Source organism: Patagioenas fasciata, chromosome 13 (genome assembly GCF_037038585.1).
Source record: "Patagioenas fasciata isolate bPatFas1 chromosome 13, bPatFas1.hap1, whole genome shotgun sequence".
In the NCBI taxonomy this organism is placed as follows: Eukaryota; Metazoa; Chordata; class Aves; order Columbiformes; family Columbidae; genus Patagioenas; species Patagioenas fasciata.
The window spans coordinates 19334442-19357836 of record NC_092532.1 but is presented as its reverse complement, the minus strand read 5'-3'; the positions used below and the strand labels follow the sequence as shown (position 1 = coordinate 19357836).

The 23395-nt window shown below is 41.5% G+C and overlaps 1 protein-coding gene across 2 annotated transcripts in view; it reads right to left on the bottom strand.

Annotated features, from left to right (window-relative positions):
- The window catches only part of CHST8 (carbohydrate sulfotransferase 8), a 165145-nt gene that overhangs the window by 98973 nt on the left and 42777 nt on the right, over positions 1–23395 (bottom strand). For both annotated transcript variants that reach the window (XM_065848038.2, XM_065848037.2), the window contains exon 2: positions 20012–20235. In XM_065848038.2, the coding sequence (XP_065704110.1) occupies positions 20012–20120 (109 nt within the window). In that variant the 5' untranslated portion in view covers positions 20121–20235. The remainder of the gene's footprint in view (positions 1–20011; positions 20236–23395) is intronic.

The window sequence follows — 23395 nt, the reverse complement described above, 5'->3', positions numbered from 1 at the left end:
GGACATGCATCTTCTCTATACACAAAGTCGTGCTGCTGCTTGGCTGTGTCACCCAGCCAGTCTCCAGCACCTCCCCGTGTTAACCAGAGGGGAGTCCTGGTTCTGCTCACGAACTGGCACTGTGAAGCCCATAGTTACAAATACACAACAAAAGGCTCTGAATTTACAACCATCCTGGCTAAAGTTGGACTTCTAAATCCATAATCCTTCATCTAAATAAGTGGTGTTGTTTTAAAAAGTGCAGTTTTGTTTAGCGGGAATCGTTCAGGAGGAGACGTGCTCCAAAAAGATGTGTATTTATACATGAAGCTATTGTGTTTTGTGTTGCTATTATTTCTTTTGTGGGTTTTGTTGAAGGTTTGGGGGGGGGGAGAGGGCAGAAGCAAAACTTCTGAGGGGCAATATCTAGTGCTTGGTTGTTGAAATCCAGTTACCTTAGAAATAAAATGCTTTCGTTTGTCTAAAAATCTCTTTAACCTATTCTGTTCACCAGTTTAAGCAATAAAGTGATTTATTTAAAGGTTCAAGAATAAGTTTAGGGAACAGAATGGATACTTTAGCATGCCTCGGCATCCTGTATAGCTTAGCAGACAATTAATACCGCTCGCTGAAATATTTACTTTCCACTCTTTTGCTAATAACAGCCAAAGTGGTTTAAACCACTGCATTATACAAAGTAATTAAAATGTACATCTTCACAGAGAACCGCTGCATAGTTTTACTATTAATTTGACAAATGTAATCGCTAACAATGAGGCTTATAACTGAAACAGAAATAGAATTGTGGGGTGTTAAGTAGTATTGTGATCGTAGGGTTTGGATATAAATTGCTCTTGTGCGTGAGAGGAGGTAACGGCTCATGAAAACGCATTGACCTTTCACACCAGGGCATGAGACAACACGGCCTCACCTCCCTCTGTAGGTACCAACCTCTCCCTATAAAGATTCAGCTCACTTTCCATAGAAAAGGAAAATATTATAAAATCAATAACATCATTATGGTTGTAGCTAATATATTTTAAAGAAATACTTGTAAGCGATGTGTATTATTAACACAATGAGATAGGTCTGTGCTTAGGGGCTTTGACACAAATATAACCACACAAACCCTCTGGTCTGCAAAGTGCCTGACAAGTGTTTACATGTTAACATTCATTAAAAGACTCGGTCAAGCAATTCATGCCTGATTAATTGATTATCCCATGGTGACAGTTCATTTTTTGAAATCGCTGCCAACCTGAGCAGGAGCAGGACAGCCAGACCAATGACAAAAGACATTGATGGACAAACACCGGACTTATTGAATAGCTGCTGAAGTGACAGACCAGCATCTACAGGGTTTAATCAATGCCTCAAAGACATTGCAACACTGTAGAGACTGTTTATTTCTTTTCTGTGCATTTATGAATTGTTAATGCAGTCAATACATATTAGCTTCATTTGGTGTTTGGTTGAAATGCAATGTGAATTTTCCGAGTTAAGATTCGCCTTAATATCAGTTTTTGTACAGTGAGATTTATGAGTCCTTACAGATTTGTAAGGCTTTATTAATGGCTAGAAAGCCAAGCATAATTTCTGACTTTGTTTATTCCAGTATTACGGAATTAGTAAGAGTTGACATTGCAGGGCTTATTGAATAAATTCATTTCCTTGGCAGTGTGTGCATTTTGAATTTTCTTGAGTTAAGCCAGAAAAAGTGGATGCATCAGCACAAGCTGGTAAATAGCAACTGCAGTGCGAGAGGATTTCAAGCTATAGCAATGCAAGGAAGAAGCTCTAAACCGGAGCAAAATATCCACAGACAGTAAAAGTGCTGGAACAGACCATCCCTTACCTAATGGTACTGAAGTCCATTGAATTACCCAAGAGACAAATTTAGCCCAATATTAATTTACAGCAGATGTTTGACTAACTAATTATTTGAAAGAGCTTGAGTGTATTGCGATATAATTGCCTGATATTGCAGCGTATTGCTTTCAGAGCTTGTTTTTCTTTTCTTGATGTAGAAACAATAACAGAAAAGTCGTGGTTTGAGTTTTCTGAAAGATCACTTGGTTTTGTGAGTATAAAGAAACAAGATTTCCAGATCCCCAGCTTACAAGTGAAGTCAGGCCCTGACTGATCTGTAAGCCGGCCCAGAGGCAGACATGGTTTTGAGCTTTGATGAGACAAATGTTCCGAGCGCTGCTCTTCCCTCACCACCCACCTCCACTCCTGTTCCTCCTCAGTGTCCATTGCAGGGTGACGGGGCAGGACCGTGCTGGTGCAGCAGAGGTGGTTCTTTGATCCTTCTGGATCCCTTGCTACTGCTATGTCCAGGGAAGCTACTGTAGCTCACATCCTTCTTGAGAGCCCTGCCTTGGGTGGTTCTCCCCTAGTCAGTAGGAGTTACTACTGCATTCAGTTGCTGTTTCCACCACTGTGGTTGTGATTTCTGAGGTTTCTTGAACTGATCTCAAAGCTCAATTATCTCAACAACACACTGTAGGAAAGTGTCTTCTCTATGCATCTCACTTTTTGCACCACCATGTTTGAACCCACCAGCTTCTGGCCTTTCCCTCCCTGAAGTCCTAACTATGCAATGACCGTGAGCTGCTCTGGGTATGACTGTGATGCTGCAAGCAAATTCAAATGAAGAACAAGGAGAGGCATCATGCTGTATGAGTTCTGAATTAAGAGATTGTTGAGGAGTCACGGAGAGACAATTTTATGAAGAGAAATTAAAAAGATTGCATTTCTTTGCCAGAGTAAAAGGAGCTCTGTAAGTAATATGAGTGCTAATGAGAGTATTGAAGTAACGTTACTTGAGAACAGTTTTCTGCAGCAGGCTACCTTGCATTTTCCTCTAAATCTTATCATACTATCCATTGCTAAAGACAGAATATTTTAAAGGATAGACGGGCTGCTGATCTGAATTACTACGGCAATTCTTATGCTCCTACTAACAGAGACTGCTGTCATTTCAGTGACAATTAGCAGGCAAATCCTATTACAGGAATAAGATCACCTAATCCTCACTCTATTCACTATGATATGTGTTTAATTATAAGGCTTCTGCAGGCTACAATACTTTGTGCAAAAATTCCAGAAAATATAGAAATTGCGTTAGAAGACTTCACTTAAAAATGACAAGTTAGACATCTGCTACTTCAAAATTATTACTCCAGCCCTTTTAATTGGCATAAATACTTTTCTGTGCCGTGCGGAGTGGCTTTTTACAGCTTGCGGTAATGTAGGAAAGCCAGCAAGGTCTGAAGTGTCACTACCAGTTTCTCTCTCTGCTGCATTTTAAACTTTTTTATGAAGGTAGAAAGCAAGCAAAAAGATACTTGGAGAGAGCCCCCCAGGTACATTATCCACTTGGTGCTTTGATCCTTTTAAACTCGTTCATTAGGCGTAGCAGAGAGAGAAACATCGCAGGAGCGAAGGCCCAGCGCCTGGTTGCACACTGGGGTGCATTCAGCCGTGATCCAGCCCATCACCCCAACTACCCAGCAATGAGGAAACACAGGTTTTATGTAACAGCAGCTACTGTCTTGTTCGGTTGGTTTTAGTCTTTCTAACAGGGAAAGGGATAACTCCAAGAAATATGACATCTAACCAAAGTAAGATGAGTTAAGGGCAACCTGTACTTCCTGTTTAGTTGGAGCACAGAACAATTTCCATGAAGGATGGTGGTGTCTTTAGAAGAATCCCTTCCACTCTTGCATAAGCTGCCTTTGGGCATATGTAGTTTGCATAATAAATCTTGTACTTTGTCCCCTGTATATTTAACTAGCTCTTCTTTACGTGGCTTTCTACTCTTCAGTGTTTGAACCCTTACCTATTATTTAGCACTAGCTTAAGTCTGCAACTTGTAGACTTAGCAGTTTAATGGTGGGAGATTGAGATCTTTTGTTGTTGTTGTTACTTTGGAAAATGCCACCTAACAGTCTACATACAAACCTTGACCATGCAAGTAGAATTTGGCCTTAAAGGCTGCACCCTGAGGTGAAATTAGTGTAAGGTTGCTGAGAACTCTCAATATCAATGCATTTTAAAATCTGTACATTATAATTTCTATCTCACAGAGCTAGAATAACGGCTGTGAATCTCCGTTCCTATGATATACCATGGTATTTCCGATCTTTTATTGTACTTCATAGTCCCTGGATTAACTTAATTGCGAACTGGGGGTTCAGACACTTGAAAGTGTGCTGTACCACAAATGAATCTCAGTTACAACAATGAGACAAAACAATTAACAATCCTTCAAAAATTTTAGTTGTCCTTTTTCTCAAATATATATATATTTTTTTTTAGCCTACATTGTTCTTATTTCCCTTATTCTTCCCTGAAGCCCAGGATACACTTTTGCAGTAGCTCTTTCAATTACGAGTATCAGTATTATGATTCTTTGTCATGCTTTGTATTTTGTTATCCCAAGACTCTAAATCTGTTCCTTTTCTTTTCCATGTTATCTTTAACATCTTTATAACAAAAGTGCTGCAAAAGCTATTGGAGAAAGATCAGTCTGTCTGACAACATCATTCTTTGTAGCATGGCAGAGTTTGAATAGAGGCGACCAGTTCTGTTATATGAAGCAGCATTCTCTTTAACAAAGGAGGATAAGCATCAGAAGCATCTGGGGAAAACCACTGATTCAAAGTGCTGCACTGTGAATATGAATTTTAACCAGCAATAAGAAAAAGGCAGAGTATCATCTTTAGTCAGCAGAGTTCAACTCTATTGAAGCAAAGGGGCTGAAGGAACTGATAAGTACTTGGGACACAATCCAAAGCAAGTCAGTGTAAAAGTTCCTGGTGACTTCAATGGTCTTTGAATCAGGTTTTCTAAAGCTATTTTTAAAACACTTGTGCACATAAGTCTTCACCTGCGTTAGCAGTGAACATAATCATTCAGCAAATTAGCTGTTTATGTGCATGGGTGGATGAAGCAATCCTGGAAAGATCTGTGTGCCCAACGCACCAAAGGCTGGAAGCAGAGGTGTCGTTGGAACCTGCTGAGACTGACCACTGGTGCTTTTGGGTGTTGAATTGGGAAGGCTCTAATGTTCCTAGAGTATTGCTGGGTGCTGTTCCTGTCCAGCCACGCTCCCCTCCGGCAGAGCTTGCACTGTTGTCTGGGCAGAGGGCCGGTGCTAAACCGAGCTGCAGCTTAAAGGCCGAGGTCGCCATCAGCGGGAGCAGAGGCACGGGCGTTGCTTCTGCATCCTTTTTTGGGGAAGTCGCATTTTAAACCGAACTGGTGATTCTGAAGCCTTGGTTATTCCCAAAATATATCTTTCGCTCTCTAAATATTAGAGTAAAAGATCGGAAAGATTTACCTTTGCAAGGGGGGTTAAATGTGGAGTGTATCTAACATGCTGCTTCTCTGTGTGTGCCCCGTGGAACTGCACACAGCACTGCTCGCTCTGGGCTGACAGACAAGCAGTGCGGGTAACCACAGGGAGGGGAACAGAAGAGCTACATGAAGAGTCATCCTCTAAAGTTACTCGAATAAAGACAAAACAAATACCGTGTGGCTTCTGAAGAAGTACGGTGCTGGATTTTTTTCTCGTTGAAGCTGAGCGAGTTTGCAAACAGGGGCATTAAGTGCAGGCACATTTTCTGCTGACCTTGCTACTGCACTGGCCCGGTGAGATAATGCACCTCTTCAGCTGTATGGTTATTTGTATCTGGTGGAGAGCACTCCTAATATTACACACATAGTGTGTTTTTTGCTTCAATCTCCTTTTGGAGAGATCATTTCTGTTTTGTAGTTCAAACCAAATGTGTAGCTTTAGGTGCATTTCTGGCAATTATACCCTTAAAACATTACTTCCGACCTTCATTAACTCTGTGAGCCTCAAAATTGTTCTGTGGACATACGAACCTCTTTGTATTGAGGTCTGCTAGGTGTAAGCTTGCTTTCCTTAGCATTATTTTGGACCTTTTCGTTACCTTAAAAGCAATCCATGAACTTCCAGGGGTCTACAGACCACCCTGGCTTATTGACATCTACTGCACTGAAGCGGTTGTGGAGCAGCAGAGACGGGGATGCCAGGGGTGCTCACAGGTCAGCTCCACTGTGTTTCTGAGCATCCCACGGCTGGGCTGGTTTTGCAAAAGTTGACGGAGGTACCTATGAGGGAGCTGTACCAGACTTTACGCATTGGCTCTAGAATGAAATCGTGCTGGGGAGCAATCCCTATGCTGCCTTTTCACACTGTAGGTACACAATATTACTAGCTAGAAGCTGTTGAATTTTAAGTGTAAGGTTTAATTCCCATGGTTTGTACTCATCGCATGGTAGTGTTTTGTTGTGGGAAACAGTATCTCCCAAACCTCCATGGTAACATATATAGTGCATCGTTTTGTTTGCCATGTCCAGCAGAAGGGCAGCTGTCATAATTTTAAGTTTTACTGCCTTCAAATAACCTTTCCAAATGCTAACCTCTCTGTAATGCATTCTCCAGCAGTTTTAAATAGGCCAACATAAACAGCATGTAATTTGCAGGTTTACTTTCTTTGTTGAATCACCTGAGCTAGACTTTTTTCATAATAAAATTGGTATCTAATTTACCACACATATTATTCTAATCACAGCAACAACTTGCAGTTCGCATGCTGTGTAGTTATGCTTTCACATTATTCAAAACCAGGTTATATCTCATGAATTTCTGATAATTTTTTCTTTAGTTTCTGACAGTTATTTAATTGTCTTGTTAACACGGATCATTTGATTTTATATCAGATTAAACTGTAGTCTCAATGGTTCATTTTTGCAAAATGCTGTGTTGACAGAAAGGTGCAGAGAATTTTAATGGATATGTATCTTAGGAAATGCACATTTCAGCCACGGGCACTGAGCTTCTCTATTAAGCTCTGGATAAACATTTTGAGGTTGTATGTTGGAGTTCATTAGTTTTTCACATATGTGCGTGTGCTGGTTTGGTGTGTTCAGCTTTTGAACACAGGCAGTGGTGGAAGGTGCAGGGGTTGGCGGGTTATCCTGCAATATGATTTGTGGTTGCTGCGGTTTGGGTGGGTCCTTTGCTATGCTTGTTTTAGGGGAAAAAAATACCCAAACAACGTTCTTTGATGGGAACTACTTTGTTTAGGCCTATAATGCTTGAGGAAGGGATAATATCTTTACCGTAATAAAATTCTCTAATTAAAAAGAAATCACATTTTTTACATCTCTCATCTCCTATCAGGTAGGGCCCCCCATTAATTGCTCTCGCATTGTGGGAAACAGAGAGGAGAGCTTGGCACAGCAGGAGAGCAGGTGGTATTTAATGCTGTGTTTAAAAGACAGTGAGCATTTACTTTATAAATACTTGCTTTTCCTTGAAATGTCATTTAACTAGACTAGGTCATCATTTTGAACTGGTAGCTAAACTAAAACAAGTTGGGAAGAGAATGTTTTTGGTTTGTTTTTTTCCTGTTTTGGGATGTGTTTTAACCTTTCTTTTTCTTTCTTTTTTTTTTCCAAGAAACAAAATTTTGCAAAGTTTAGATTTCAAATATATTTGTTTGGAAAGATCATTTTTGGCAAAACGTTCACTAGCTGTCCAGTGGGAGGGGTGAGAAAGCTTCCCTTGGACTACAAGAGCACTATCAGATGGCACTGCCCCAGGGTATTGATTGAATATAAGTAGTAATATGGGTAGATAAGCTTGAGTGGTATTTGTTTTAAACTCTGATTTATCAGGGCCAGCCAGTGACACAAGCGATTTGGCATTTACACACTGAAGTCATGATACAGCCTTGCTGGGTAAGATACTGACTGCAAAATGTTTCAATAGCGTTTGAGCATTCATTTTGGAAAAAACCAAACAGCAATGTATTAAGTCCAGGGAATGCAAAGAAAAAAAACTAGAAAAGTTGTTTTCTCCTTAGTACAAATAAACTACAAGACAGATTCAATTTAAAGAACCTTCACCACCACTGAGAATCCTGCTGGTGTTGGCTGTCTTCTTAAGTTATATTTGACGCTGACACCACTGGGAGGATGGGGAGACTTCCCGCTGCTTTTATCACTCCTATGCTGAGGGATAAAACCCCTGTCGTCTTTAGGACCTGATCTTGCCCAGAGAACTGTACAATTATTAAACCTGTTGTGGAGAAAAGGAACCAGCTGAATCCATCAGCTCCCTTCAGTGAGCTCACTGGGCACTACCCAGGCCTGCTGGTGAGGGAGAGGTGATGTTTTAGCTCCGTAAATTAAAATAGCATGGAACAAAGCTTGAAAAGGTAGCGTAGAGCTGTTCCTGTCTGTTTTTCTGATGTGTTTTCTACCCAACCTGTCCACCACCCCTCGGTGGCTTTGGCTGGAGAGGCTTTCACTGGCTTCATGTCAGGTGCAGCATGTGCCGCCCAGGGCAAAATGTCACAGCAACGTGAATGCTGTGCTGTTTGCTGTGGTACAGCTATGGGACGCTGTGGCATAGCTACGGGACAGCGTGGAGCAGCTATGGGATGCTGTGATGCCTCCTGCCCACAAGACTATCAGACCATGTTGCTTTTCAGCTGGCCATGGAACACTGGTTTTCATCTGCAGCAGCAGCCCTAACAGGAGTCAATGGTCATTCCTACCCCAGGGCTGCAATCTGGTGTTTAGCAGTGAGTTTGCTTTCACTGTGAAGTCTGTATTTATTAGTCAATACCAATTTTCTCCTCCTTGTGACAGGAACATTATCAGAGGAGTGACTTGTGAATTTGTCCAGAACACCTGCTTGGCTGCCCACACCTGGGGTCCATTTCCCTGCAGCTGTGGGAGATGGACACAGCAGCCCAAACACAGCTGTGCATTAAGAAATCTGCCTTGTGAAATTCCTGCCAAAGAACGTTTCAGCTTGCTAGATAAAAGAAACAGAGACAGATTCAGGCAACTAGGCGAAGAAAATGCGTTGTTACGTGCAACAGATCTAATGAGCACTCTGTTTAGGAAGGAGAGTCAAAGCCAGGAAACAGAACGGCCTTTTCCCAAGGTAACTCCCCCCCAGGGCACCTTCTCCACTGACACAGGAGATGGTGAATATTTTGCCACTATCAAGACCAGCATTGCTGTGCTTGCTTCTGATTCCTCTAAAGGACTACAAGAATGTAGTTTGTCTTGCTAATTAGAGCTGCTCTCACAGCAAATAGGGTTTCTCTTGGAATATTAACAGCTGGGCCTTCTCTGGAATGATTTTACACCATCAATGTTTGGTTGCTAAAAGGACAGAAACTCAGAAACGTTTAATTAATGAATATTAAAATATTCACGATACTCGAAATGCTGTCTCAGCAGTTCTTTGTGAAACATCTTTCATTATCATCAAATGCCTATCTATTAGTGGTGGTGTGGAGGGCTGTAATCAAAGTGGCTGAATGCTGTAAAAATGCCTATAAATAACGCACTCTTCTGAACTCAGTAGGAACCAGCATTTGAGTCACACTCCCTAATTTGGGGAATTTGAAATCTAATTATCATTAAATTGCAAGAAAAGTATACAAAGATCAATGGCCAGAAGGATGGCTTTGCTGTGCGAGGGAGGGACGGGGCTGGAAGCCGCTCGGATGAGGCGGTGAGGAGGGAAGGGGAGGGAGGCTCGGTCCTGCTCCCCAGGCTGCCTCAGGGGAGACATTTGAAAGTCAGTTTTGTGCCCTACACAGCAATATAAGCAAATAACCAACCAATACAGTGAGGCCGATGCTGCACAAGTTTCTCCCCAAAGCCCCAAAGTAAAGGGGGCAGGAGGCGTCACGATGACAGCTGTGAGTGTGGGAGCTCCTCTGCTCACCTCCTCAGACTGAAAAGGAAAAGCCTCTTCACACTTAGAGGGACTGTGGTGATGGCACATCCAAGCCTAATGTGAAGGGTAAATCAAGTACAACTCAGCCTTTGAAGATGAAGGGGAATAGAGTAAAATACACGCTTGCGTACTGTAGGTCTGTGATTTTGAATCTGTGATTTCATGGAGGAAAGAAATCGTGTCACTGAATTCCTTTGAGGAACTGTGTCCTTGGTTTATTAACTGGCTTCATGCACTGTCCAATTTCGGAAGAGGAAAGGGCTGCATTTCTGTGTGGGTAGTCTTAGTTAATTATTATCTACTGAAATATCACCTAGGAAATACTCTGTCATGCAGCCTGATACTTCATGCAGCAAAAGGTAACTCTTCCACAGTTCATTAAATTATGTTGTGGTGAACTTATCTCCACTGGGTCTCAATTAAGAAGTGAAGCCAGTGCCTTTAGAGGAAAAGGCAGAGAACAATCAGAATATATTGAATATATAATTTGATCTCTGGAAACAAGCAAGAGGAGAAATATGGTGTGCAAATGTGTAGACATTAAGAATGTGTTATATCTCAAAGATTTGTGTATGGAAGTATAATATAATTAGATCATTACTGTTTGTTAGGAATATTTAGTGCTTTTTAAAATTTAAAGTTTTTTCTACGTTAATTACCGTATATTTACCATAGTAAATATTCATTTTCCTTACTACTTGCCTTTTCTCCATTTTAGCACCCCTGGGAACTTCAGTCACGCTGATTTTGGGCCCATTGTCTATTACCGTGAATTATAAAACTGCAGTAAATTTTCTATTACATTCTAACTTAATTAAACATTTTGGTTTTAATAATATATATATTTTTTATTTTCCATTTAAAAATGTTTTAAGTATCTAGCAGAACTAATCTCTCTGGATCTTTTTCTACTAAACCCCACAGAGCTCCTTTCGTTAAATAACTTTAAATGTGAAGAACAGAAAAGGAAGCCATCTCAACTTTAGTTTCTCAGACCTCCTTTCCTACCATTCTTCATTCCTCTCCCATTTACATGCTTTTCTTTAGTATTGCTGTTGTTATAATGGTTTGTCAGGCTTTTTTCTCCTACAAAATATAAATCTTCCCAAGAAGCATTGTGCAGTTACTGGTGAGATCTGCTACTGGAACAGGCAGGGACATGGCTGGTTTAACACGCAGCACCGAACACATCATCAATATATAGGTGTTAAACAATACCTGGCATTGTAGATTCTTGAGTAACTTAATTCCCTCCGATAGCATGAGAATGAGCAGCTCATAAATGTAGAATAATTGGAATTTTAATTAGGTAGTGACTTAAGGATGCCTCCTGTTTACAAGGTAATAACATCTCTTGAGCTAATTGAATGGAGGGGCAGGTTTCAGTTTAAGAGCTTCTAAAAAGATTTGTTGATTGGTTTCCACTATTAATCTCAGCTGTCCACAATATCTAAGTGAACTTGGTGGCCGAGGTGCTGATGTTTGTTTTGGGCATGTGAATGGTATCCCAGCCTTGCTTAAGTTTTCACCCAAGTCTCTGGGATGAATTTGAAACAATTAGAGTGAACGACATTAAAGTCTCAATGAGTACAGAATTGCTTAGCTGTGGCATAAAATTAATGGCATCTACCTGCAGGTGTATACATTTACTTTTGTGACTGTTTGAATACACACGTTTTTATTTGTTTACAATGGAATAGTCGGAGGAATTTGTTTTCTTCTGTGAGATGAGCGGCATCATGTTTTTCCTAGCAGCTGCATGCACAATTAGGAGGACCCAATTAAAACTGAATTCAGTTCACACTGTGTAGCAGTGATTGCTGTCTATAATTTCTCCTGTGGTTTGACTTATGGGCATTAAGCTGTGCAGAACTTTATTAACGAATAAAGTCAAGTCAAACAAGTCAAGAAAGAAAAATGCAACAAGCTGGAAACTGAAATCTTGGCCACTGTGCACTATCTACAGCTTGAGAAAAGGAATCTTCCCTCCCACCCCTCTCAAACAGCCGCTGGGCAGATGACCAGTTTTCTCTGCTCAGGCTTGTGCTTTCTGTCCTCCTGGCCACAAGAATAAGTGTTTGTGTATCTCCCCCGCTCCCATGTCAGCCACTCCAGCTGCAGCAGGTGCAGGCCATCTTTCCTGTGGATTCAAGCCTAAAATAATTCCGAACCAAATATACCTTTGTTTGTCCCAAGTATTATCTGTGCCATCATTACAGAAAGCTCAGCACTGCCAAGCTCTATGCCAAATGGAAGGAGAAAGGTAAATGAATTAGAATGGAGAAGGAACAGGGCACTGGAGCACAGGCTCCATCTTAAGGATGAAGAATTTCACAAACTGCTTTCTTTCTCCTTCCCGAGGCTGCTCAGGTCCCACTGCTCCATAAGGAGACTCGATTCGTCCCAGCCCATGTAACCTCTCTCATGTACGCGCGTACATACGCAGTGGCACAGCATGTTTCTCTTTCATCATTGAGGGATACCTGAAGCCTGTAAGCACTGATCGCTTGGCTAACACGCTACAAAAAGCACATCAGACATCCAGTCCCTACAAAGAGCTTTATGAGAAAACGTGTGGTTTCCAACTAAAAGGCAGGAAGAGAAGCCCCAAAAGACTCAATTTCTGTGGGCAGTGATTGTGAAAGAAGAGGGAAAGAGCGCGTCTGAATTGCCCTGACGTGCAGAAGCGGCTCCTCGCCGGAGCGGTGTTCCCCTTTATCACCACATAGGTCTCCTGAAGTGGCTGAGACCAAAAAGGGACAAAGATGGGGCTTAATTTTACAAGATGTAGAATATTCTGACTGCCAGGCAGTGGAGCAGAGCTAAAAGTAGAGATGCTTAGTTGATATCGAAGTACTTTTCTGCACTGATGCTATGAACTGGCATCTTGTAGGACAGGACCTGTGCAGGACAAGACTAAAATCAGTTAATCACCTTGAGTATGTCAAGTGCTGACAGATCCAAAAGTGGTCAGTTACTTTCAAAAATAGATTACTCATTTGGATAAAATTGTAATTATGTTCATAGGAAGTTGTTCATGTGTAGGGCCTGTACAAGATCAGTTATTTGGCTTTTTATGTTCTCGTGACTGCTGCTAAAGCAGTAGTTAACTGGCAGTTTTGATGCTGCTACACCAAACAAGCCATAATAGAGAAGAAAGACACCTTTAATTTCAAGCTCCAGTAGAATCATGAAAGGAAAATTAATGTTTACTAAATGAAAAAGGATGATATTGCTGGAGAGAGGAAGTTCTGTTTAAACTTTGAAAGGAAGGTTAATAACTTTGAGAAATGGAAACATATATTATAAAACATGTTTAAAATGGTATCAACTTTAGAAAATCCAGAAAATATTTTAAACTTGCTTAAGCTTCTCAATGTGGTATCAAGTTCTAAAAATCAAGTAAACTGAATGATAGCTGACATACGGAAGGAAGCTTTCTAGCACTGACATATTTTCTATGAAAAATTCAATATAGCCTTATATTTAGAATAAATGTTTTGAGGTGAAATGAAAGTCCGCTCATCAACTTTTGCATCTGAGAAGCATCCAGGCTTGTTCCCCAGGAATACACGTTCATAAAGCTGCCACTCCGAGCATCTTCTGACGTATCGCAGTGCGGCTGAGCTTTGCCTGGCATGCGTTGCCAAGCACCATAAGCGAATGCAGCTCCGAGATGGCAGGTCACTTTTTATTTTGCCAGACACAACAAAGAAGTGTCAACCTCTGACAGTTTTTAAAAGTAGGCTTTAGAAGAAATATCAAGCCTTTTTTTTAAACCGGTCAGTATCTGCAAAGACACAGTCACAGAAGAAGAGAGGATAAGGAAATTTGTGGAAGTGGAAGCTGCACTATGTGAGTGATTTAGCACTGCATCACTCTGGTTTTATGCTGCTGAATATATTTGGGATTAGGTGGCACGGACTTTATGCCATCAAATAAATGGGCAGTGGATCTGAGCGCAGTCATCGGATGTGTGTGCGCACCACTGTGGTGGGATTATAACTGCTGCCAGGAATGCACTACATTTTGTGATAATCTCAGTTATATGCTTCAGCCTTTCATTTTTGTTTTGGGCTCTTGCAGTCCTTGGGTACCTTGAATTCCCTGCAGAGAACCCCTGTGGTAATAGGAAAGGGAAACATTTATCAGGTGAATTGCCTGATTTAACACAATATAGCACAATCTATGGGCAGCAGGACAGGACAGGAACAAATCACAACAGCTTTGGGTGCCAGTTCCCCAGTGTAACAGTGAAGTGCTCCAACTCTGTGAAGCACTTGCTCATGGTCAACAGGACATACTGGTCCTGTAAATGCTGGGCTGTGATACTGTGCTGCTTTGACTGAAAGCGAGTTAATTTTCTTTGTGCAGTCAGAAACCTTAATTTTTTGTAGCGAAGTCATTTTTTGATTTAGTTTGAGAACAAGAAGGCAACACCCTGGGACAGCAGTAGTGTTTTTAATTACTCTGGTCTGAGACCAAATGCCTCTGAGCTCTGCCCACAGGTGCGAGGCAGCTGGGAAGGGGGGCACAGATGGGGCAGCCCTTGGCTGATGTCCACACTGATCAGTAAGAATGTTCCATCCCATTCGCATCATGCTTCATATTTAAGGAGAGTTGGGATCTTGTGACCGGTCTTGGGGCAGCTCGGAGTCGGGACAGAGACCTGTTTGGGGCAGTTCTGTTTGGGACTGTCTTCAGTTTGGCCTTTTGCTGTCCTGCTGCTTTGCAGAGGCCTCTGGACCTTTCTGCCTTTTTCTCTCTTCTCTCTGGGACCGGCTGTTTGGGACCGGCTGCTCGATGTGGACAGAGGTCGTGAGGAATTGCATTGAGTATCTTTTATTCTATACTCTGTTTGAATTTTATATATAGTATTATTGGTTGTATATTAGCGTTATTTTAAGAAACTGTGTTTCTCTCAATCCACAAGTTCCTCCCCCTTTGATTAGTTCCCCTATTTGGGGGTGACTCAGGCTATAGCTTAAGAGCTGTATTGGCTTTTATGGGCTTTAGGCTGGAAAAAGTACTGACTTTCTAACTGCTAAAGCATGTTAACAGAAACTGTAAAAAAAATGAAAATAAAAAAAGAGGTGGTGCACTCTCAATACCATGTCATAAATAAATGCTGCATTTTTCATAAGACTGCCAAGGATATGGCATAGTTATGAAAGCAGGGAAAAATTGTTGTAGGAGACAACCTCTGTATATTATTTGTGATAAAACAGCTTATACACAATTGCTTTCAGCACTAGGCTGCATTTCTTTTGAAGAGGGTTGCACTGGACAGCGTTTGATCCTCTTATAAGTAGTCGACTGATGAAGTCATTGCCAGCGCTTTTTTCCAATGTAAAAAATAACCAGGTTCACATTCACAGTCAGTCTAAACCACAACCATTTCAAGCAACAGAAAAGGGAATATCATAAGACCACATTGCCCTTCTAAGTGCCTGGCCTCGGCAGACAAGGTAATAGATCTTTTCCTTTTTATCCCAATAACTGCAGTCTGTTGAGAAACAGTCTGCATGCAGGGAAGTTCTTTGCTGGGGGAAGTTCAGCTGAAGAAGACTCAGAGGATGCGAATGCAGAAGGTTCATCCACTCTTGAGTGGGTGGAAGCTGCTACTCTTCCTTGAAAAGCCTGTCGATGAGCCCACTTGCCTCTGCTTCAGTCACCACATTCTTTTGTTCATCATTTCTGCTGATGCTGTTAGTTGAGAAGCAGATTAAATGGCTTCCAGTTTATTAAGAGAAGTTGCAAATGGTAGGAAAATTACTTCTGAAATTATATATCCATGCTAGTTCATTTTCGGTTGTATTTATAAAAAGTTTCCAGCGTGACAAAAAGTGGTACGTTGTGCACTAGAATAGTATTATGGAAATGTACAGTGAACATGGAGACATGCACAGGACTGTAATTTGTGAGAAACAAGGTGTATGTGATCTGAATAAGTAATTAAGAACATTTCAGTATAGCTATAATATTGGTATTTGCTCTAAGGCTATTTCTGCACTGTGGCTGCCTTGTGCTGTCAGGTTTGCAATAGCACTTGCATGCTAGCCCTTCAGACTGTCCCTCTCCTGCCTCCCGCTCCTCCCCATCACACCCGTAGTAAAGCAGAAAATAAAGAAGATGACAGTATTATGTTAGGACCTGGTAGGTGAGGTAAAGACAGCAATCACTGCAGAATCTCAGATGAGTTTCAGGCTTGGTTATGTTCAAACTTGACTTTAAAATTCCGATACAGTCAGAGTACGAAGCCATCTCCATTCTACTTTCTGTTTTCACTCTTTTGGAGCTCTCACAACATGCATCCTTCGAGATGTATTTTCCACCTTTTACCAGCTCCCAGAGGAGCGTGTATCCATATATATTCATCCTACAGTTCCAACTGAAAACATACAGCTTTGTGAATATTTTTTTGTCCCACAGAGTTATTTACCATATGGAGGGAAATTCGCTACCTGAATATAGGTGGATAGAAACATCAATACTTCCCCTGGTTTTTATTTAGCAAAATCTCCCATTAGAAAAGTAGATACCATTTCAGAATATCCCTTCTCTTCTGACTAAAGTCCTTAGAACACATGGTCTTAAGTACAGCTACAGGTACTGTAGTACAGCTATAGATACCGTGTTCCTGGTGCACGTGGGAGGCAGTGGTCTGGCATTCCTGACCTGCCCTGCCCACATTCATGGAGATGCCCTGGAGAGCTGCCAGGATGGGCTGCAGCCCCTGGGCTCTGCTCTCGCTTCCTGGCATTGTTTGTCCAAGTTGCTCTCTCTGGTGTCACCCCAGGGCAGCTCTCCCGAATCCAGGCTGTCCGTGCTGTCAGGGATCTCATACCCTGCCATGGCCAGGGCTGCAGGGGTGCTCGTTAGCGCTATCAGCTCCTCCACCATCAACCCCGAGGGAGCTGCAGAGCCAGCGTGCTGAAGAAGCCTCTACCGACCAGCGGGCTGCTGCTTCCAGCACAGACACAGCGCTGGAGTGGCTGCACATATAGTTACTGAGAAGTTTTGCATGTTTAATACGCTGTCACAGACAGATTTATACATTGAAGGGTCGTCATCAGGATGGGGATATATGTATTAACTTTTTCTTGTGTGTGTGCTTGACTTACCCAAAACAAATCCATTACTGTGTCTGCTTAAGAATAATGGCATGACTATTGCAGAAGCCAAGTTTTATGTAGTTATGCAGGGAGAATGATTAGAAGAGCATTACATTTCTGTATGGTGTATGACTCTCATTCATACCACTTCTCAACCCACACCCCTGCTTTGCCCTGCGTTTTCCATAGCAATAGTACTCTTCACAGACGGTGAGAAAACGACTGTTGTAACTCACTCTTTAATGACCACAGGAATATCTACTGAATTTAATGTATTGGCTTGGAAAATCTGTTTTGCCCACCCTAAATGCCTGTCTTAAATACATCTGCTTAGAGCGATGTGCATTATATAAATAAAACTACACGGACAGCATGTTTGTCAATCAGCAAAAAGGCTCTACAGCCACGATCCCAGGCACATGTACTTTGTAAGCATTGGTTTCCAACAGATAAATGTAATCAAGGTTTATATGCTCACAGAAGCCAACAGGATGGGATTGTTTCACTCGAAAGATCAGAAGAAAATTGTAACTAATGTTGTGGAAAATTACTTTGATATTGCTTTCTCAGTACAGCATCACAATTAGGTAGCAGTGTGAAGCACAGGGAAAGAATAAATGAATAGCAACAAATCAACACAAACAGCTACTGTCAGGAGTACTTTACTCAGTGAAAGTAATGTAAGCATTACTTAAAGTTTTATGACTGTGGATTTTATACTGGTTTAAGTAGTACATCAAGGTCTCACCATCGTGCTTGCTAGGACTAAAACAATCAGGAACAATTTCCGGAACAGACCGATAAAACTAAAGTACCGAAGTATTTTTATTAATGTTGTTTCATAAGTTGTACTGTTTTAAATTAAAGATGACTGAGTGTACTAACCATGAAAAACACCTTTCTGGACAACGCATAATTCTCCTCTGCTGCTTTTCAGTGGAAAATAAATGTTACTGAACTTTAGTCCAGCTCTCCTGATGAGATTCCAGCACCTGGCAAACACATTTTGCTACATAATAACTGCATGGGAAATACAAACGCAAAGACTAATCCAATAAAACTTTGCCATGCAGAAGCTGTTGTCCTAAGTAGATTAATGACACATGCACTTGTTCAATTCTATTGAGGGAGCAATCAGGCAAGCAAATTACAGCAATATCGGATCTCCATTAGAAACAGGTTCTCGTAAGGAGAAACACAGGGGTAGGGGAGGATACTGCTCAGCTTGCCAAAAATGTCACTTGTGATTGACAGATTTGCACAGGAGACTGTCTAGTGTTGAAATATGCCTACCTCTCTCTGTAATGAAATCAATGGATATTTTTTCCTGTGTTTGTTAAGCCACCTAATATGTTTTAGTGATAGCTGGTATCATTGTCAGAAGCAGGGGATGTGCGGAGTTTCCGACTCCACTGGGAGCCAAAAGCACTTAACACACACGAAAATCAGCCAAACAGAAATAAGAGTAATTGTATCGAGCACCTTTTACTCAAGGGTACAGTCTGGTTCCTATTATCATAAATAGTAACTGAATGAGAGAATCAAACAATTGATTCACACACCTTTGGCAGTAACGGCATCATTGGGATGTTCGTGTTTTAGCCCTGCCCACAGCAATCCAGGATATTAGGGAGTGAGTTCCCCTGTGGGGTAGGATCTCTGTTCACGCTTGCTTTAATTTGAACGTGGCTGAGTGTCCCCTTCTATCGTTACGTCCCTCTCAAAAATCACCTGCCAGTGTGCTACAATCAGCAGTCAGCGTTCAAGAGGTTTGTGGCAGAGGGAGCAGGTACGACAGGTCAAGATGAGGGAAAATTAAAAATGGAGAAGAAATTGCACTGGTTTTGAGACAGCACTAGAAATTCTTTCACTTTCAGGAGCAAAGAAGTAACCTTTCAATGTAAAGTTACAGATTCTGAGATGCATTAGAGCATTTGCTTTCCATATGTCTTTCTCCTCACCCCCAATCTACTGGCCAATTTTGGTCGAATGTGGCCAGTACCACCAGTTTTAATCTGTAAGCTCTTTAGCATCCAAGTACACCAAAATAAATTGCAAAAGCACTGAAGGGACTGGCTCGTCTCTGCTTTGCAGTGATGATTCATTATTTCTATAGATTCAGCTGCGTGTCTGCTTTCAAAATTGGTGTGCGGTCGGACTAAATTATAAACATATTAAAGTACACATTGTTTAGTGACATGGAAATGAGCACTTAATAAACCTGGACACAGAAATCAGCACTTAATCTAATGATTTAAGAATTCTCTGTGTTAGGGTTCAGCTCCTTCAAAAATGTTAATAATATTTTTAAACATACATGATCATGTTCACTGTACAATGAAGATGTCAATCAAACGGACTTTTTATAAAGCACTTATTTAGTCAAAGGAGAACTTCAGCGCATATAAGAGCAAACACAGTGACCAAACCACAGTGCACAGGGGCATTATTATGAGCTGGAGTAACCACACTGGCATTTGTTTAAGCTTTAAACCAGCCTTTATTACAGCCTTCGTCAAAGAGAAGGAGACTAAATAAATGAAGAGATCTTGTGCCTTTTTGTACTTCTTGTGTAGCCCTCGTTTCAAAGGAAACCAATGTTCCGCCCGCAGTTTTCTGGTTATCACATTGATGTAGTCTTTGTGGCTCTACATGGTTTAAAGTTAATAGTATAGGAAGATGGCACGTGTGTGAATGGAAGTTATTTCTTATTTTGCGTCCTCATGACACGCTGAATATTGCATCACACAAAGGGGAATTCACAGGCGTATATTTGCAGGAACTGAACTTTTGGCAACATTTCTAATTTTCATATTTACAGTGGTATATCTGGTAACAGAAGTTGGTCTCAACTTTAGCAGAAAACTAAGTCCATCCAGCTGGACCCTGTGTACCTTGGCAAGGATTCCTGCATAACCAGTTAATTGGTTCTTGGAACTGTTTTTTAAGCAAACTCCTCTTTTTTCTTAATTAATTTCAAAATAGCCTTTATTAAAAAAAAATACATACCTTTGTTGAGGCAACCTCTGTGAAATACCTATAACATGTTAAGTTATAACTATAAGATATTAAACGTTAAAGAGCGAGTGAGTCAAATAGAAATAGGAACGCTTACCTGGTGTCTGCTGATGAACTATTTCTTCTGGATCCTGCAGGTGAATGAAGACAACGAGCCCAGCTGCTCCAAACAGCAAGATGAAGGAGAACATACATGTCAGCCTCATAATTATTGTTCTCGGATCAATCCGGTTCCAACCCAGGAAAAGCACTGCATGCGATTTCCAGGATGCTCTTCACTCATAGTCTCATCCTCTCATCGGGAAGTCTGGTGTAACACATCTACAAGAGGTAAAAAAACCAAACCACTACAGCTTAAAATATAGAACATTTATTTTTTCCAGGCAGGTTAGTAGATTCAAGTCCTTGTTTAGATCAAATAACTGATTTCTCTGGTATTTCTTTGGTACAGTTAAATGCAATCATCCAGTCAATTCCTGCCCCATCACTTCGTTTTTAATTGTATATTACTGTTTTAGCGTGTTGAAAAGTTGAATATCATTAGAAAGTGCAGTTTGGGAAAAACGGTCCTGCCATGGCTGCAGTTTGCACAGAAAACCCTATTAATAGCTTACTTGTTTCAAGTGAAGCATGTGTCACTTTCTATTTTTCACTGGTTAGACAATGTGAAAGCCATAAAGTGAGATAATGTGGGGGAAATGATCACTCAAGATGCACATTGCATGTCGAACATGGGGAGAAGGCCGAACAAGTGCCAGCTGCCTGCTTCACCCTTGATAACAATATTCCAGCTGAAACCCCGCACCACAGGCCACCGTGCCACGCGTTGGAAAAGCTCTGCAGGTGCACTGATTTCTGAGGGAAATCCCTGTCCCGGTGCTTGGGTCCCCTTTTCCTGGCTCGCAGGAAAGCTGAGGAGCGAGGGTGCGGGCAGCGAGCGGCTGTGTCTGTGGGAGCGATGGACGCTGCTGCTCCTCCCCAGGACCTCCCGGCGGGCTCCTGGCCTTGGTTCTGTGGATTCTCCCAGCCGCTCCGACACTTGCTGGTACGTGTGGGCTCAGCGAGACGGCAGCAGCCCCAGTCCCAGGTGTGCACTGTGTGTCATGCTAAACCTCGTCCTGAGCACAGCCCTGAGGCAAAAACTTTGCTTTAAGCCTGTGTATAGTCCCACTGGAACCAGTGTCCATTCGGGTAAGATACTAACTGAACACATCAAAAAGCAAGAATTGGAGAGGAAAACCATTAGCGATGCTACTTGGCTTCGTAATTAAATAAACGCTTTTGCCACATAGCTACGCTGGTCCCGTGTTTCTCAGTAACATGAGAAAAGGTCCATTAGAGTAGTGGAACTGGTTCCCAAAACTATAACTGGATTTCCTATCAGCAAAGTGTTGAACACAAGGGCTCAGGCTGGAGATCAGCAACAGGGGTGGCAATCACTTTGATTTTCTCACGTTTCTAATTGTAAATGTGACCTGGTCTAAAGGAAGGTTTTTGAAGGTGGTCTTTGTTTACAAAGGAGGCTTTAAGTACCGAAAGACTGTGTAACATTAGTTTGCGGGGAGGATGGTTTGTGAAAGGATGATGATTCAAAGTAGTTATGCCAGGAAAAGTCTTTAAAGATTTGTTCTCAATGTGCCTGGAATATTTGGTGCGAGGGACAGCTTGTTTGCTTTCCATGGTTTTCATAGCAGGTTTTTAATTTTCTGCAGCGTACTGGTATTCTAAATTCCTAAAATGCACCAAAAGAAGAACGCTAGTTACGCAGTTCTGATGGAGTAATTTCTGTGACTCTGATTGATAAAGTTATTTAATGGCAACTATGTTTATTCAGTGTGCAAAGCAGCAGAACTCCAGGCCAGGAACACTGGTGGATGCTTGTATCTTAAATGAAAGCAGAGTGCCATGTTCTCTCTGTACATAGGTGAATTCAGCTTTATTTCCTGTTAAAATTATGGCAGACAGTAACTGTGTATTCTTATTATTTTTTCCCTTAAACCTTTCTCACCCCTTTAAAAGTAAAAATAAAAGAAAATCTCACTAAGTTTTTCAGCACTGGCAAAGCGAAATCCTTACGGGTCCCTGTGCAAGTGCCTGTTGTGTACATGTGTATGTAGTATGGATGGACGTTTTGCACATATATTTATTATATATATATTTTTAGGCATCAAATGCTAACTCTAAAGCCCTAGAGGAGTCAGATTAGAGAAGGAGAATTAGCCTTCAAAGCAGTTGTGTTACAGTTCCAAACACTGCTATTATAAGCAATTAGGGAACACGAACCACCCTGTCTCTAGGTCACTCTAGAATTTGTTGGCCCTAAACACTGAGCGACTTGGCGTAATTGGGTTCTTAGAACCAAATCCACCTATGACAAGGCTGGTACGACACCCAGATCAGACCATTGTTTTGTAAAATCGTCCAGTCAGAGCTTTCTAACAATTTTATTTCGTTCCCTGATATAAACATTTCCTTTTTGCAACCCGTTTACGCGCTCTGCACGCCCATGGGGAGGAGGACGCTGCTACCCCGGCTTCACAGGAGCGGCGCGAGGTGCGAGTCTGGCCCATGGTTGTGCAGAGCGGTGGTGACGGGGCACAGCACCAGGGGCCCCCAGCACCACGCTGGTTGTAAATTGAGAGAGAGCAGCGTGAAAACATCCACTCTCAAATAACAAGGGTTTTATATTTGCCTAACGCTGAGTTTTAAGGTCATATTTGAATGAATTATACCGTTGAGCAAATATGGGTTTCTAAAACAATTATTATTAGTTTAAAATGCTGAACCCTTTTCCCTGGTTTTCTTTTGTTGAGATGTTTTTGTTTGAAGTAGAGGAACCATCAAGAAAGAAGATCCCTTGCCAGTTGTTAATTAGTGTAAGGAATGCTACAGCAGCAGTTTTTAACAGTTATAATGTTAACATTATTCCACATCCTATAGGACAAGAGCGTTCAGGATCACACCTTTTAGGTAAACGCTGCAGTAGGACAAGAGTGTTCAGGATCACACCCTTTAGGTAAACACTGCAGTGTCTTCAAGACACCTCAAGATGCAACAGTAAAAAAAGCTAGATGAAAGTCTATATTAAAATAAGAAAAGGCTACGTATACTTGCATAACTGTAGAGAAAGGCTGCTGCTTATTGCCTGTTGCTACTGCACATCTTTGCAAGGAGAGAATATAGGAGTCCAAGAAGGAAAAAGAAAGAGAACCTTGTTCTTCTTGACAAAATTATTACCTCTCAACAAAACACTAACTTCAGACATCTTTAAATTATGGTTCTAGGCTTTTCCACTCCCTATTTGCCTGTAATTATTTTTTCAATCAGTTGACTGTAATTAACGTGTCCTAGGAGAGCGACGTGAATGGGAATGGCTGTTTTATACATGCGGAGCATGTGCACCCCGAGCCCTCCCAGGCTGGTCGGGGAGTGACAGGAGCAGAGGAGCTGTGAGAGCAGTTAGAGCCACTGAAAAACATAA